Below are 17,248 nucleotides of genomic sequence, written 5' to 3' on the forward strand. Positions count from 1 at the left end.
GTTTTTAATTATGCACAAAGCTACACAAGGGCTATCTGTGTTCTGCCCACCACGGGTATCGAAACCCGGTTTCTAGCGTTGTAAGTCCGCAGACATACCGCTGTGCCACTGGGGGGCAAGCAGTTAGCACACAAATTCTTACATGATTACATACTCTTAAATCATTCCATATGTGTGACAAAATTGCTCCAATTTCACTATCATTGGCATCTGTATACAGAATGAATGGATAGTCTTGAAGAGGATTAGCCAGCACTGATGCTTCAATCAAAGCATGCTTCAAGAACTTGAACATATCTTTACATTTCTGCATCTAGGTAAAGTGTATTAACTTCAATCAATTTAGACAGTAATGAAGCTATCTTGAAGAAATTGGCCAAAAACCACCAAGAACATCACACAAGATCTAGGAAGTTGTGAACTCTTCATTTGGTTTCACACTGTGGCCAGCTCTTGACAATCGTAATCTTCATGAAATCATTGAACACTCTAATCATATCTAATATATGATAGAAAAAAACTTAATTTCCATGTACACTTTAATGGGTTTAAATTTCAAACCTGGCTCTTGATGCACTGTAAGGTTCTCATTTGCACTTGAAATGTGTGACCAAATACAATAATGTCTCCACACACATGAGACGCCCCTACCATTGTCATCTTTTTAGGGTTAACTCCATAAGCCTGTTACATGTTACATAAATAGAATAGCATGACACAGAATTTATACAGTTCTTCCAGGGTGGTGAATGCAGTCTTAGGACTATTTTCATTATTCACAAGCTTCAATCACCCAGTGATCAGATCTAGTATAATGAACCAACAAGCAACTTCCAATGTATCCATATTCATATCTGGTAGTTGAAAGGTATCAATTCATGTTAATGCATTCATCCATCAAAATTCCACACAGAACCTTGGCATTCCTTCCTTTTTTCTGACAATTACCACTGAGATTCCTAAGAATTCTGAAGATTAATTATCCCATCCTTTAATATTTGCTGGATTATAGTATTGATAAAATTCCTGATTCTTCAAGAAGGAAGCCTGTGTGGCAGTTATTTGACTGGACATTCACCGTGCACTCATTGTCCAACTCAACCATCTATTTCCACAAACATAACAGCAGTGTCCTTGCACAATTTAATGATTTCAACATAATCCTCAACTAACTATTATACTTTCTGCAACATTTCTACCTTTATTTCTGAACTGATGACCATTCCAGCTGGGAGTTAAATGCTCAAAGTTACAAACTACTATCACTGGTATAACAACAGAACTTGGGCAGAAAACTGTGTATTTTGCACGTTGATTATATATCAGCAGTAGATGGTGATAAAATACTAATGTGAATCCACAGCACACCACTGAATCCAATTTATATGTTCTGCAGTATCACTAAGTCCTTCTTAACATGTATGTATGTAATGTATGCAGTTTCCTGTCCACATGTGGTGGCCTGCGAGATTTAGTAAGGTTCTGACACTTAAACCTTGCTTTCATGTATTTTTTTTATTGATTAGCACATTTCATGGATTCATTAATATATTTAAGTCTATGCTAAACTGTATTATATATATATATATATAAAAACAAAATGGCTATTCAAGACTATATGATAAAAATGGTATTCGGTCTATCCTTATCAAAATTTTATCTGCAAGTCAATTTAAGAACTTTTGAAGAGAAAAGTCAATACTATTAATCATACACAACCAAAAACACTTGAAATCTTCAGAGTTGGTCAACACACATAAGTGATTTTACATTTTATTATACAAATCTGTATCCTCTACTGAAAATTAATTTAACATAACTTCAACAAGAACAGTCGTGACAGATTTTAAATCAGTCTCAAAGCCATGGACACAAGTCTACTGAAGTGATTAAACACCTATTATTCAACAACTTCCACTTTGCAGTAATTAATGTTTACCTAAACAATGAACACTAAACTCCCCCAATGCTTAAAACTGCAAAGGGCCATTTCAAAACATACTCCATAATGCCTCAAATGAACAATATTCTTCCCAGTTTTGCACCTATAGTTTTAAGGTGTTGACCAATATTTTTCTTACCTTTTCAAGCATTATGAAGGCATTCTGTAGCTGACCATGATGATGTTGACCTTCTCTGAGATACTGAAATATTAGATGATTTCTTTAAGCTATTTATAAGGTCTTGAAATATACCAAACTTTCAAGAAAAATACTATAATATAATTTATATCTTATGAAAAGAACACCTTGCATTTTTACAGTTTATACTCAGAAGAGTGTCAGACTTTTTTAATTGGTAGGTAAGATTTAAGAAATAAGATTATGCACATTATCATTAACTTTATAACTAAAGCAAACTATAAAAATCAGATCAAACAATTAGCACAGTATTTAATTTCTAATTGAATATTCTAACCTAATTAGGTGTCATAAAAAAATAGTATATAATGATTAGAATGCATTGATTCATCATTTGGGTACCCTTATTTCTAGCAGTAATCCAAATAATATCTCAAAAGGTTTGAGTTTAAGAGATCAGGTTTAAACTCCAATATCCATATACCAAGGTAATGATGGAAAATAATCTTTAGAATGATATGTATATATATATATATATATATATAAATTAAACATTTTCATCAATAACATTAAGGAAATTAAAACTGAAGAACAGATATAACTTACAAAACAAAATATTTGTACATTTCTATACAATACAATAAATAATATAAACATTATTTATAAGCAAAACTGATGATAGAAAAATAACTTGCAACACACTAGATTTGTTTGTTTGTTATTAAGCACAAAGCTAAAGATGAGCTATTTGTGCTGTGCCAACCACAAGTATTGAAACCTGATTTTCAGCATTTAAAGCCCTCAAGTTTACCATTGATCCACTGGCATGCAATAGATTAAATAGTTTAATATCTTTTCATATCTTATTACTATAAATAAAAAATCCGTTTCTGAAAATGTTACAGCTAGAGAACTGTTTATACTCTTATGACTGGTGAAACTGAAAGCAAAAGTATTTACTGGCTTTTGGTCTGATTTTTTTTTATGATTTATTCAAGCCAGTTGAGTTTTTGTAAATATTATCGCTGAATATGGTGGTGGTGATAATCAATTCTACCTCCTCAATAGAGTATTTATTGAGCTTCAGTCTAAGAAGATATCAAATTATGAGCTAAAATTAATGGAGACAAAGTTTAATTCAGAAATTTTTCGTGTCTCTTTGCTACATATTTATCCTGAAAAGTAAGTGTATATACTTTCCAAATAATCACAAGAAATTTTAATGTTTTTATTTATTTCAACTTATTCAAAAATAAAGAAAATGTCACTAATCAATTATAATTGATCAGTTCTAATGAACCAATCACTGATCTTAATATTTCAACTAATTTCCAACATTAAAAGATATAGTGATAATTTATTGATGTACTGTCAATTAATATTAATTTCATGTTATATTAGGTATCAACGATTTTATATAAACTGTACACATCTATATGATGTATATTTAGAAAATTCTGACTGAAACATTCTTATTTTCATTAAAGAAAAACTTGTAATGCACAAACTAACCTTTTTTCTTTCATCTTTTAGCTCTTTTGTCACATTTTGAACTTCTTTTACAATATTAACTGTTAACTTTTCTGAAATGATTTCATGCTGGCTAGCAATTTCACCAACTTCATTTAACATACTAATGTAAGCTTGAGAGGATGAATACCTAAAAAACAACAACAGGTTTAACGATATCTTTTACTGGAAATAGATATGCTTAAGCTTTCTTATTATAAGCATAAACAAATCTGAATAAAAATAAACTTGGAAGATAATTCTCATTATTTCATGCTGATGGATGTGTTTGGCTTTTCACTAGTAAAATAATATACATTTTAATTATCCTTTAACTGTTTTCTTCAATGTACTATAATTAAATTCACAACATAAAAATTCTTTGTTCTTCGTTGTGATTTTAGGAACATCCACAATATTACTTGCATGTCAAGTCTTGCTAAAATGTCTAGCTAGAAATTAAAAACTTTAATAAAATTGAATGTAAATGCCTCTCTATCATCTCTTATTTTTCAAAGAACATTTAATTTTAAGTTTTAACTACAAGGCAAAAATTTGGATAAATTAAAAATTCTATAAACATCAGATGTTGATATTCTCTCTACGGTGTTTTCAGGAGCTACAGAAAATGAATCATCACATAAAAATTAAATATTTTAAAAGAGAAACTGATGCAACACTTACTGGTTATCATCTTCACCTTTCTTTCTAGGTTGGTAGCTCTTTACTAATCTCCTGGAAAAAAAAAGAAAAGACAATGTTAACAAAGTTAAAATTATTTAACTGACAGTAAATTCTGAGCAACACAGAAGTACACTCAATCAGAGTTGTTTCCCAGTCTTACTCGACACCTGCATGCTACTGCTGTTATTGAAATGTAAGCATCCATGAGAAGGCCAGTCTTAAGCACAAGGTGACCAATTGAAGTTTCATGCAGACAGCCAGGAATCATTTCTCTTTTCAAGGCCATCCTTATATACTCAGTCCCATGAAAATGTAAAAATTGAACCCTTTGTTTTTCAAGACGTATGAAATTCATCTCTTAAACTCCTACAAGATGCCAGCCTCTGCTACTGCTAATGGCAACTCATTTCATAAGTTAATCACCCTGTTATATGTAGAAAAATAAAACTGTCTAAACTGAAATTTAACATACCTTTTTTTCAAATCTTAATTTGTGTTTTCTTGTCATAATATCTTTGGAATTCAGCACAAATAAATCAGAGGCTTCTATCATTCCATGAGTAATTTTGTAAACTTCAATGAGATTACCTCTTACCATTGTTTTCTCAAGACAAAATAAAAGAACATAACATACCCCTATAATATAACCCTTCCATTTCTGAATTCATCCTAGTAACCCTCCTCTGAACTCTTTCACGTCAATGTCCTTTCACAGGTAAGAAGACCAAAACCACAAGATATTCTAAAGTTGACATTTTCCAACACTGAAAATGTATTTCCAATAGATAATTACCTTTTCTCACATATAGTTTTTCCAATTCAAGGCTATATGTGAGAAGAGGTAAGGTATCATATTAGAAGGAAGCCTAACCAGTGATTTTTATCAAAAGAAAAGTATCTGACTTGTTATCAGTATGTCTATAAATACACACTAAAATTCTATTAATTTTGCTATTGGCAACAGAACACTACTTCATTGGCTTGAGTGACTTATCAACATTTATACTAAGATCCTTTTCTTAATTCAGTCATGCCACTGATCTGATCACCCTGCTACTTGGACCAGGTGCTTGCTAGGCCAGCACTGATCATGCATGGAGTTCTTACGTTAAATGTCATCTTTAAACAACTGACCCTGATCTGAGCAGTGTATTAAAAATTAAAATTCACAGAAAATAAGTTACTGATAAAATAATTTAAAATTTTCCAGAATACTTATAAATGCACTGGACTAATACGTTTTTATCATAAAGATGATTGATATTGATCTTTTATTTAGTTGCATATAATGAGGAATGACCATTCTAATTTTCAAGTGAATATACAACAAAGTTTCCAAAAGATGACTTAGAAAACTGCAATTGAATATTGGGGTTAGTTTAGGAAGAAATAAAGTTTATTACCAACCAGCTTTTTAATACACTGGAAGATACCAAAAGGTAACAAGATAAAACTACTGTAGGTTATAATAAATGTGAATTATCTTAACTTTTTACCTACATTTAGGATCATAAAATTGGCATCTAAGCACTGACCAAAAGCTGAAATGTTAGAATATAGTTTTAATATTTTTACTAACATAGCATTTGATCATTTAACTTGTGCAAAATAACACTTTTCCTTTTGAAATTAACCAAATTAATAATATTAACCACTTCCATGTCAGGCCTTTTTTAGAAATGAGCTAAAAAAAAAAAAGAGTCAGGTTTTATTTATTTCACTTTTCTGATAGCCTATATTTATATATATTAATGTAACAAATGTTCTTTTTATGATCAGTTATTATATTTCTGCACAAAATATACTCAATAAATAAATGTTGTGTATGTGGATTTATACATTAAATATATTATTTCACTAAAACTACAGTAAAGAATAGGAATGATTTTCTGCAGCATTTATGATACATAATTCAGAATAAATCCAACAGAGATCAGCTATAACAGTATTTCCAATGCCACCTAGTGAGCACTGATCATAATACATGATGATATGCAAATAAATTCAGACAAATATTAAAAGTACAGTGAAAAATGGTTTGCCAGAATTAACTTGAAGAAATGTTTTTTGAAACATGTAGGGTGCTTTAGTCATCTCGGGCAAATCACAGAAGGGATTAATGATCAAATACGAAAACATAAAACTGAACCTGAAAATAAATGACTAGAAATTTCTCACAAAAAGCTCAAAACTGACAATAGATAAATCATGATATCAGTGATAAAAATAGAATGAATTTATTAAGAAAAAAAAAATACTGCAAGATATAACTATAAGAAAAAGCTTTAGTTGCGTTTTTAGTTTGATTTTTATTACCTTTCTTGAAAGCAATGTTTTCGTGAAGCATGTTCTATATCACTGTTACAATCAAAGCAAAATGTTGATTAAATTAAAATAACAGATTCATATAACAGTTTTAAAATTGTGAAAACTACATTTTTGTGAAAGTACAAACCAACCTTAATTTATTGGCATAATCAGATTCAATAGAACATCTCTCTTTTACAAACTGTCCATACTTCTCCAACAACTCAATTCCCTGATTAGTGTGTGAATGAATACTGTCATAGCGATCCTAAAACAACAAGAATATCAATTGAGCAAAGACAGTTAATATCAACTTATATTTTAATTGTTAATTGTATCAATTAATTAAAGTCAACATTTTCCTTACCTGAAAATGTACTTCCGATAGATACTCACTTCTGTACACAATTAAGCTATTTTCCCCATGAATCTGCCTTAGAGACTTGCATGCCACTAGTCTTTAAGCAACTCTCACCTAATCTCACAAGATTTCTTGTGAATTGCAAAACTGCATAAGGATATTATCATGCAGCAAAACCCCTACACCAATAGGAGGGTAACACACCTCCTTGTGCACTAACTCCCTCTATGCTTTTGCACTCAGGAATATTCATTCTTTGACAAGGCAAAGAACACTATGGTGCACTGAAAGTGGGGAGGAAGGGATAAAAGGTGCGTGTAGAGGTGAGTATCTATCAGAAATACATTTTCTGGTAAGGAAAATGTTAACCTCCGAGATGATTCAAACCTCTTCACATGATGGAGATAGAATCCCATGTTGATGTGGTGCAAGGGTCAGTATAAAAATTTACCTAGATGAGTTCCCTTCAGAAGCACTCAAAGGAAACTCATAGTGTGACACCTAATGGCAGAGGCTCCATAGGGACAGACTGCATCTGATCTCTTTCAGGGTATACTCTTCATCCAGGAAAATGGGAGAATGAGGCAAATGAGTCCCATGTGTTGCAGGGATGAGCAGAATAAGAACATGACCATCTGAATACTTGCACACAAGAGGTTGGAGAGCCAACATGATTGACATGATTGGGGCACATTCATACTGTACCTTATGCTCACTTCAACTATCGTCAAACCATAAATCAACACCAGTTGCAGGAGGAGAGCACAGATTCATGACATAGAGTGGACAAGGTTGTTAGTGCATGCTCACCTCAACTAAACAGGAGATGACTGCAGGAGGAGGCCACGTATAAAGAAAACATTAACCTTAACTCTACTGAATAGATGCTACTGCAGGAAAAAGGTAGGGTTATTGGTGTGACCTCGTCTCATCTCTACTGAACAGATTCAGACTGCGGGAGGAGAGCGCAGTATCATATGATGTGCTTACCTCAACTCCACTGTGCAGGCTCAGGCTGCAGGATCATGGCAGAAGTGGCATGTTATAAGTATAATTATATGAGGGGTGACCTGAACTACAATGACAGTGTCATCACTACCCCAATTCCCATTGATTGGTATCCCTTGTTCTAGCCCTAGCAGTTAGGTCCCAATCAGTGAGAATTCTCCATGGGCAACCACCCTAGCAGGTAGGAACTGGTAAGTGGCAAGGGTCTCCCATGCTCCACTGAAATAAAAATAGGAGGAGGAATTTGCAGTGGGGAGACCCACAGAAAATGACCAGATCCCCATCTGTACTGTTCCAACTGGAAAGGTCTTTTGGTGGAGACAATATAATGGATTATTTTGTATCCCTATTTTGAAAAGCCAGCAACCACAAGCCAGGGAAGCAGGCAGAGCTTTTTCCATGATAGTCCATGGAATAGGTGTGGTCTGGATCAGACAGTAGTCAGATATACCATGAGGATACCTCAAGTGGTCTTGTAGAACACCCCATTCAATAGTGGGCACATATTGACCTAGGGTGAGTGGTATGAGCATTTTCATTATCTTGGCTTGATGCAGAATTTTGGAAAATACATATACCCTGTGAGAAACCATCAGCCAGCTGGCAGGATCTTATATGCAAATGCTGTAATAAGAAGAAAGAAACAAACTCACCAGTCTCAAAATTATGAGTAAAATGTAGTATGGAGGCAGGCAGTAACCTTCAGGAGACAAAACAGCCAGATGGTGAAGATAATGGTCAATGAAGGTGTGTGTGTGAGGTAGTCCATTTGCCAGCTTGAAAGATCTCATCCAGCAACTATCGGAAACCAGTAGCAAGGGAATGAGTGAGGTGACTAACCTGATGAACTGAAATGTGGAGCAGTGTGCAAGCATCAACCACCAATGAGAAGTAGACCAAATATAGAAATTGACAGAAGCCATGAAAATGAGAGGTACAAGTAGCAACAAATGTCATAAGCAATGCAAAAAGGTCTGTCTGGGTCCGATCAATCATAGAGGAGTGAAATGGAGGAAAGGAGCAGTTATCTTCCTGAGTGGCTGAAATCTTAGGGAGGTAGGACCAGTCAAGATAAAGAAGATTATAAAAATGATAGAAAGGAATACAGGAAAAGTTAATGGCATAGATATACAAATGATGGCAATCATAGGTGAGAAGAAAGAGGAAATAGTTCTTAAGAGAAATGGTACAAGTTGTAAATTGCCAACAACTCGAAAGGGGCATAGGTAAAAGCATGCAGAATGACACTGACATCCCAGTTGGGAATGGAAATAGGGTGAGTAGGTCTATGGATAAGAAAGAACCATACCAAGGTGGAAAGAATTAGGGAAGAAAACACCTTGAGGTATTGAGAAAGGCAAAATGTTGTAGACAAGGCTGTCCAATAACTGGCATGGGTGGAGTCTGCTGAATCACTGTTGAACAGTCAGGTAAAAGGAAGAGAGATGGCCGATGGTTGAAAGGTCAGGAGGAATGTGGCAACAGATGGATCAAAGTTGAAAGACATGCCACTTATGCCTGTAAATGGATAAGGTAGCAGGACAACAGGAATGGGAAAGAAAAAAGGCTACCAACTCAGAAAGTCCAGTTCAATGGGTGATGGACATGACAAATCCTGAAGGTGAAGGGACAAGATTCTGTGATGTAACAGTGATGTGTGATGTTGAAGCAACAGAGAGAGTGTATAGTTGGCAGAGGAAAATGGGATTGGGTTGTCAGGTGGCATAGAAGAAGGAATCAATGTTGAGTCAGCCAGAGGGGTACCACGAAAAGGACACAACAAGGTGTGTCTGAAATCAAGGCCAGGACCTGAGATAAAAGATGGACAGGTGGGTAAGCATAATGAAAAAGATAAGATCAGTCCTGGCTGAAAGCCAGGGCCAAGAGAAAGGGAATAGGTAATCAGAAGAGAAGAAGCAGGAAATGAGTGGAGTCTCCAAGATGAGCACTCCCAATGGGAACCTAGAGGTGAAGAAATGATTCCTTGGGCAGAACATGACCTGGTCGAGTAAGATAGTTCACATCCAGGTTCATAACACCCAGTGCTTAGCAGCCGATGAGATGAACCCATTGAGAATTAGCCCAATAAGGAAGGCCCAGGGTTTGAAAGCAAGAGGTCCTGGATTGGGTTTCCTCAAGACAGTTGATATAGGAAAACCAAGAAGTCATACGAATGTATTGCAATGAAATGTTCTAGTAGGGGGGTAAAAAATGGAGGAATGCATAACAAACTACCAGAAGTTTAAGAGCATTAATATGGAAAGAAAACTAATCCTGGGTCCAAATGTCAAATTGTTGTGCAGAGATGCTCCCCAATCAGAGGTGTAGATCCAGTTTGGGTAGAGGTAATGGAACACAGATAGGAATATTGGATTGTTCCAGCCACCACTACACATCCTTGAGTAGAGTAGAGTACATGTTAACTGTTGAGAAAGTTTCCCATGAGAGCCCCTCTGGTCACTCAAGGACCAACAGAGGAGGTGCAAATATGTGTGACCCGAAAGGAGAAGCAGTTCCAATGAAGTCACAGTCTCCAAACATAAAACCTCTCACTCAGTATAAGTAGGATAGGCATGGATCCTGGTGACTAATAGTTCCACAGCTTGCAGGCAGATAGAAAAAGGCTAAGCTCAGATGAGAAATTATTTGAAAAATACTCCCAGATGAATATCAAGCAGTAGTGAGGAAAATGTTCGCAGTGTTTACAAATACTTTCACCTCTAGAAGTTGTACACAGATAGGATCAGGAGGAGGAAACATGATGAGGGATGAGAGAAGGAGAGGAAGAGAGTTGGAGAGAAAGTCCATGAATAAAAAGATAGAGTAATTCCTGTGTGGACAGAAAAGCATGACCATGGGAGCTCAAACCATGACCTGACTTCACTTAATCATCACCAGTGAGCTCTTTGATTCTGATTCTAGGTTGAATAGGAAAGTTGGAAAGTGAAAATCAAAAAGGCAGGAACTGGGGACTAAGTTGAGGTACATTGGTAGAAGGTTGGGTTTGTGACAACATGGAAACAAAGGATGAAAGTGAGGATTGATGATGGACAGCATTAGCCTGTAATTCAATCAAATTAGGAATACCCCCAAAGCTTCTGGGCAAAGAAAGGGGCCAGGTGAAGATGCCATAGAAGACAAACTGAAATAGTAGAGCACCCCTACCCAACAATTCTCTGCAGTAAAGAGCCTAGTGAGCAGGGAAATAGTAGAAGTGGGACAGGTTACAGTGTAGAAGTAAAGGGAGCAAGAATTGTCCACAATACTCTCTGGAACATGATGGAGGGCCTCAGACTTAAGGAAAGGTAAAGAAGTGTGTTAAAAAGGATCAAGGAAAGACAAAAGTATTGGGCATTAGAGTTATGTTTAGTTATGATTATGATTAAGAAGAAAGGAACAAGAATAATAATATGACACGGGGGAAAGAGAAAGAATGGTGCATACCTGTGAAATTAAGTCCAGATAATGCAAGAAAGTTTATGGTTTCTCTTTAACAGGGAGAGAAGTTCTCAAAACATAACTGGGAATAGGAAACAATCAAATTCATATCCTCATTCTCCCCACAAAACAAGGAGAAAGAATGCCTGAAGAAGGGACTAAAGCTGAAGGTCTTGGTTGCATAAAGAAACCTACTGTCACGTAATCCCCAGTGAATGTGCCTCCAAAAGCCATAGTTGTTAAATAATCAGCAAGAGGAAAATATTCACTCACACAAATAGTCTAAATGTTACATGAACTAGTAGGTTCACAGTTTGTAGAAAAAGAAAAGGAAATTAATTTCCTTAAATATTGCAAATCTTCTTAAATTGGAAAAGAAAAAACACATCTCATATGTTCAGTACTGAGGAAAAGAATGAAGAATCGTGAGTGCAAAAGAAAAGTGAGTGCTGGTGGAGGGCTTTTGAACATAGTTGGGTCATAGTAGTGCAATTCACGAGATTAGGTGGGAATTGCCTAAAGGCTAGTGGCTTGCACATCTCTAAGGCTAACGGGCAGAAAAGATGGCTTATTTGCATGCAGAGGTGTATATCATCTTGAAATCAATGTTTATTTAAATTAAACTAAATAGTTAAATGTTTGGATATACAGTTTTAAGGATATCCAAGTATCACTAGTATACAAGTTAGCCAGTGTTAAGTGTACTTTACAGACTTAAGTCCAATTGGTTACACATAGATGGTTTGATAAAAACTGCAGTTTGTCAATAGAAATGGTGCAAAATAGTAGCAGTAGATATAAAATTATACTGTTTAATGATAAAATTTTTAAATAATGTCTCATTTGATATGATAAATCTTAATGAAGTTAAGCATTTTTGAATGCCATATTATCCTGTAGACAAAATTAATGTATACAAATTATCATACAAACTGTATCATTAACATGAAAGAGAATACTTCTAAAGTAGCCAGGTATTCCAAATTAAGGCTGAAGAGAATGAAGTATAAAAGTTTCCACACAAAGTTATTGTTGTACCCATTCTTTTAATTTCCACTCATTAAAGATATAACCAGTCACATTTGATGGCAATTCATCCCAAAATATTACTGAACATCGAAAGCAGAAATCACATCATTGAATTAAGTAACAAAGATTTCAAAACAGACAACTAAAGGGCACCATGTGTTATTTACATTCTCCCAGTAAAAACAATTATTACCATTTTTTGCTTTCTGCTATTTAGCCAATTTTCTATTCATTTATTAATTTTCATAGAAATTCTGTTAATATCAGATTTATTAACTAACCTCTTGTATGGAACTGTATCAAAGGCACTTTCAAAGATGTACAGGATCAACCAAGGTGGCCTCTTAAAGAAAAACTGAAGCTCTATTAAAAAAACCCAACATGTAGATAAGGCTAATACTGTGCTGAGGATTGTTAAATAAATGCTAACTTCCCATTTGTGATGACTTTAATAAGGACCTCTAACATCATTATAATCATGCTGTGTAAAAATCAGTTTACCAAATCAATAACTATAGTGAACACCAGCCACTGCTTTTGTATCTAAAATGTCTTCAGAGTTAGGGCAGCATGCACACATATCACATAAAGCTAACATCCCAGTAGATCCAGCAATGCTAAGACTGTACATCGTAAATGCAAGAAAATTTGACCACATCTCAAATTCAGCCTAAATTTCTAATACTTTGCTACTGCTGCAATACAAGCAACCACATGCTTCAATAATAAAAAAAAAAAAACAGAAGTGCTAGTCAGTAGAATATATGAAAAAAACAAAAAAAAACAGGGTTGGATAAAAACAATGAAAAAAGCAAGTGTATCATTACATATTATACAATTTAAACCTAAAAAATTACAAATTTCTATTTTCAAACATTACATTTGCCTTCTCCAACTGATCATTACTCAAAAAGTCTGAATCAAGTCATCTATTGTTCTTCTAAGCACCATATTACAATATATCAAGTTCCTCTTCATGATTCAAATTATTTTCATCAAATATCATCTTAATAGCCTACCTCTGAAATATTTCCAGCATATTGATGTAACTATAGTGATTGCAAGTGATAAATGCTTTATAGAAAACTAAAAAGAAAGATCTGGTTGAATGATGTATTGATAAAGTTTGAAAGTAAGGACATATTTCAAGTATCACGAGTAAAAAATCTTGTTTTGAAATAAAAATCTAAAAATTTTCTACTAAAACTGCTTCTGTGTTAGTTATAAACTTACGGAATGGTACACATGAATATGTGGTGTTTGCTGCTAGTTTGAATATCTTCACATCCATGGTGGATATGAAAAGCTCCACTTACCTTAATGTGGTTATTTTATTTGTTATTTGGAGAATAATGGACAACACCACTAATCTAAATGTTCCTCTGTTGATTTGTTCTTTTATCCTCAACTTTAACAATTTTCTTCAGAGCATAAAGTTAATCATGCACATTTTAATAGACGATAACATGTGTTATGAAGGAAAGAGATCTTGGTGTTATATTCAATCAGTCTCTAAAGCCATTCAAGCAGTGTGCTGTTGCTAGTAGTAGGGCAAATAGGATTTTAGGAAGTCTAAATAGGTTATAATTTCATTGTACAGGTCACTGGTTTGGCCACATTTAGAATATTGTGTTCAGTCTTGGGCTCCTTACCTTAGGAAAAACATCAAATTGTTGGAAAGGGTTCAGAGAAGGATTACTAGAATGGTGCCTGGGATGGAGGAGATTTCATATGAAGAGAGGCTGAAATCTCTGAAATTAGTTTTCTCTTGAAAATAGAAGAGTTAGGAGGAGATGTGATTAAGGTGTTTAAGATTGTAAAGGGAATTGATAGTGTTGATGCATCATCTTTTTTCATATTTAACAGGGAGAATAGAAGGGCTAGGGGATACAAATATAATTTTGGCAAGGTAGGAGTCATCTTCGGCTAAGACAGTTTCATTTTTCTAACAGGGTGGTTGGCCTTTGGAATGGGTTGACTTCAGATGTTGTAGAGGCATTAAATTTAAGTGAGGTTAAGAAAAAGCTTGATAAGTATATGAATGATAAGAGCTAGCTTTAAGATTTTTTAAAAATTATTTTAATTTAGTCTAGAGGATGGAACAGCCGAGATGGACCAATAGGTCTCATGTTGTCCCAAAACATCTTGTTATGTTATTACATTATTTAAAATTTACAACAATCTCTCTTATCAAGTTCTGTTTTAGGGTACAGAAAGAATGTTTACAGTCTAGACATGAATTACTTAAAACAAAAGCTCTTAGCTTTACGATTGATCTGTGATGAAATTACTTATGTCTTCACTACTAATTTCTAGTGTCTCTACCTAACAAGGATATGTTTGTAAATATGCAGGAGCAGTTTTAATTGGGCAACATGTGAAACTAATAAAAAGCAACTGCTTGAATAAATTAATGTGTAATTTAATCAAGTAGCAATTGCCCATTAAGACGTGCACCAACTAATTCATAAAGTTTTAAGCTCTAGATACAGATTTTGTTAAATTGTTTGCTTACCAAGTAATTTTTTGAAAATTGAGAAACTGCTACTACTACTACTACTAATAATAATAATATCAAAATCAAATGTGGTCATAAGCTATTCTGTAAATCCAAACATTAGATCTTAATCATCACTAGATCAGAATTTCAAGGAAATTTTATCACTAGATAAAAAAATTTATATAAAAGCCTACAACAATATACAATTAAAACAAATCCAATCATTACCTGAACTTAATCCTATTATTCAAGTTATTAAAAGAAAACAAGTGTGGAACAGATTCAACTAATACTCATCATAAATATCAATACCTTGCATTACAAAGCAGAAGACTAAATATATCTGTAAATTATCAAAACAATTTAGTTTATTATACCACTTAAAATATTCAATTTACTCACGAAGTTGAAGAAAACAACAGCTTAGCATTTTTGGATGTACTTGTTAAGAAAAACAAGAATAAGTTAGTAACTACAGTCTATCATAAACCTTTTTATGTTATCATGCCACCACACCAAGAATCATGTCATCCAAAGTCACAAAAAATGTCAGCTTTTTTCTCTTATGTTTACAGGTCTTTAAAACTATGTTCTAATTCAGCAGATTTAAAAATGAACTGATATTTATTAAAAATGTAGCATTAGATAGAGCTTTCTCACCTTATATTGTTGATAGAGCCATGAGGAAATTAAACCAAATAAATGTTGAACAAAAAAGTATACCAAAATCAACATTCGATAAAATAGATAAAAAAGAAATGTTTTTACCATATATCCCAGGTTTATCATGTCAAATTTTTCATAAATTCAAAAAACAGAACAAAAATCTTATTGTCATTTACAGACCATTTAATAAAATTAGTCAAATATTAAATAAAACTACAGATGAAATAAATATAATGGAAAAACAGATATATTGAAAGTTCAATGTGGTAGTGCAAACATTGGTCAAACTAGAAGAAACTTAAAATTTACAATAAATGAATATAAGGGAAATGTTAAAAACAGAAGTGAAAACTCTACATTAGCTGAACATGTAAATTATACTGGACATATCATCCAGTGGGAAAAAACAGTTATTTTGGCTCAACCAAATAATATGACTGCTAGAAATATTAGAGAAACCATTGAAATAATGAAACACAGCAAAAACAACTTGATCTTAAATAAGGATGAAGGGTTAGAAGATCAGAAAGTAAGTATATGGTGTGAACTTTTCTTTTGAATTGTAAACCAATGTTACATGACTATGGCTTTTGTACTTATATAGCACACAGAAGATGACGTGAAACCACACTGAAACATGTAGAGTAACTTTTACAACCAATGATCAGTTTAAATAAAGATTTTATTTGTGTATTATAAAACATTGTTTGTTTACCGATTTTAATATTTTATATATATATATATATATATATAATATTACACCACTTACATATAATTTTAATATTATAATGTAATTTTGTAAGGATTACATGATAATTACTTACTTAGCAGTTAGTAAATCATTGTAATTAATGTATTTTTTTCTACCTTTTTTGAAAATGAAATTTCCAAATTAATTTCAATATATGACAATATTAGAGCTGGGTAATTTGATTAATTAATTACTTATAAGTATTAATAAAAATAATCAACTAATCAAAATTAGTGTTTCTGATTATTACTATTTTCAATTATTCCAACTAAGTCTCGTGAGAATTATCAATTACTTGAATGTAATTCATTAATGAGTCTAATGTATGATCAATTATCAAATTCCACTAATCTCCCAGCTCAAAATAATATATACTGAAATTGGTTAGCAGAATGGTAGCAAACATAAAACAATGAGATCACAGTATGCTAAAACAGTTGCATTTGTTTTCCATGGTGTGAAGAATTAGAGCTGATATAACTAACATTTTTAGAGACAGAAGTTATTACCTGTCACAGGTTTTGTTGTGACATGGTACATGATGATGATCTGAAAAATTAGGAGTAACAAGCATGTGGTTAGTAATCCTAACTCCAAACTATTTTTTGGCAAAACTGTTTCCATGTTGGAATTGTTGGGTTATGAAAATTTGCCTAATGAAGTGGTATGTGTTAATAGCTTGAATTCCATGTTTTTATTGTTTAGACCTTGTAAACTGTTGCATGTATTTTGTCTAAATATTTAAGATATTCTAAAACATAAGTAAATCAATGTGAAAATATTCCATAAGATTATTGTTAATGGAGAAGCAATTGTAGAAGAACATTTCTAGATCTGTACTTGGAAAAACATATAATCTATTGATGGCTGGAGACGGCTTTAATGGGTAATGAAGAAAAACTTTAATATAAGTT

The 17,248-nt window shown here is 33.3% G+C and overlaps 1 protein-coding gene across 1 annotated transcript in view; it reads right to left on the reverse strand.

Annotated features, from left to right (window-relative positions):
* The window catches only part of LOC106465774 (formin-binding protein 1 homolog), a 27,793-nt gene that overhangs the window by 8,900 nt on the left and 1,645 nt on the right, over window positions 1-17,248 (reverse strand). The window contains exons 2-5 of the mRNA XM_022393706.1: window positions 6,734-6,849; window positions 4,275-4,325; window positions 3,594-3,741; window positions 2,082-2,144 (exon numbers count right to left, since the gene is read on the reverse strand). Of these exons, the coding sequence (XP_022249414.1) occupies window positions 2,082-2,144; window positions 3,594-3,741; window positions 4,275-4,325; window positions 6,734-6,849 (378 nt within the window). The remainder of the gene's footprint in view (window positions 1-2,081; window positions 2,145-3,593; window positions 3,742-4,274; window positions 4,326-6,733; window positions 6,850-17,248) is intronic.

Source organism: Limulus polyphemus, unplaced genomic scaffold, assembly GCF_000517525.1.
Source record: "Limulus polyphemus unplaced genomic scaffold, Limulus_polyphemus-2.1.2 Scaffold2047, whole genome shotgun sequence".
NCBI lineage: Eukaryota > Metazoa > Arthropoda > Merostomata > Xiphosura > Limulidae > Limulus > Limulus polyphemus.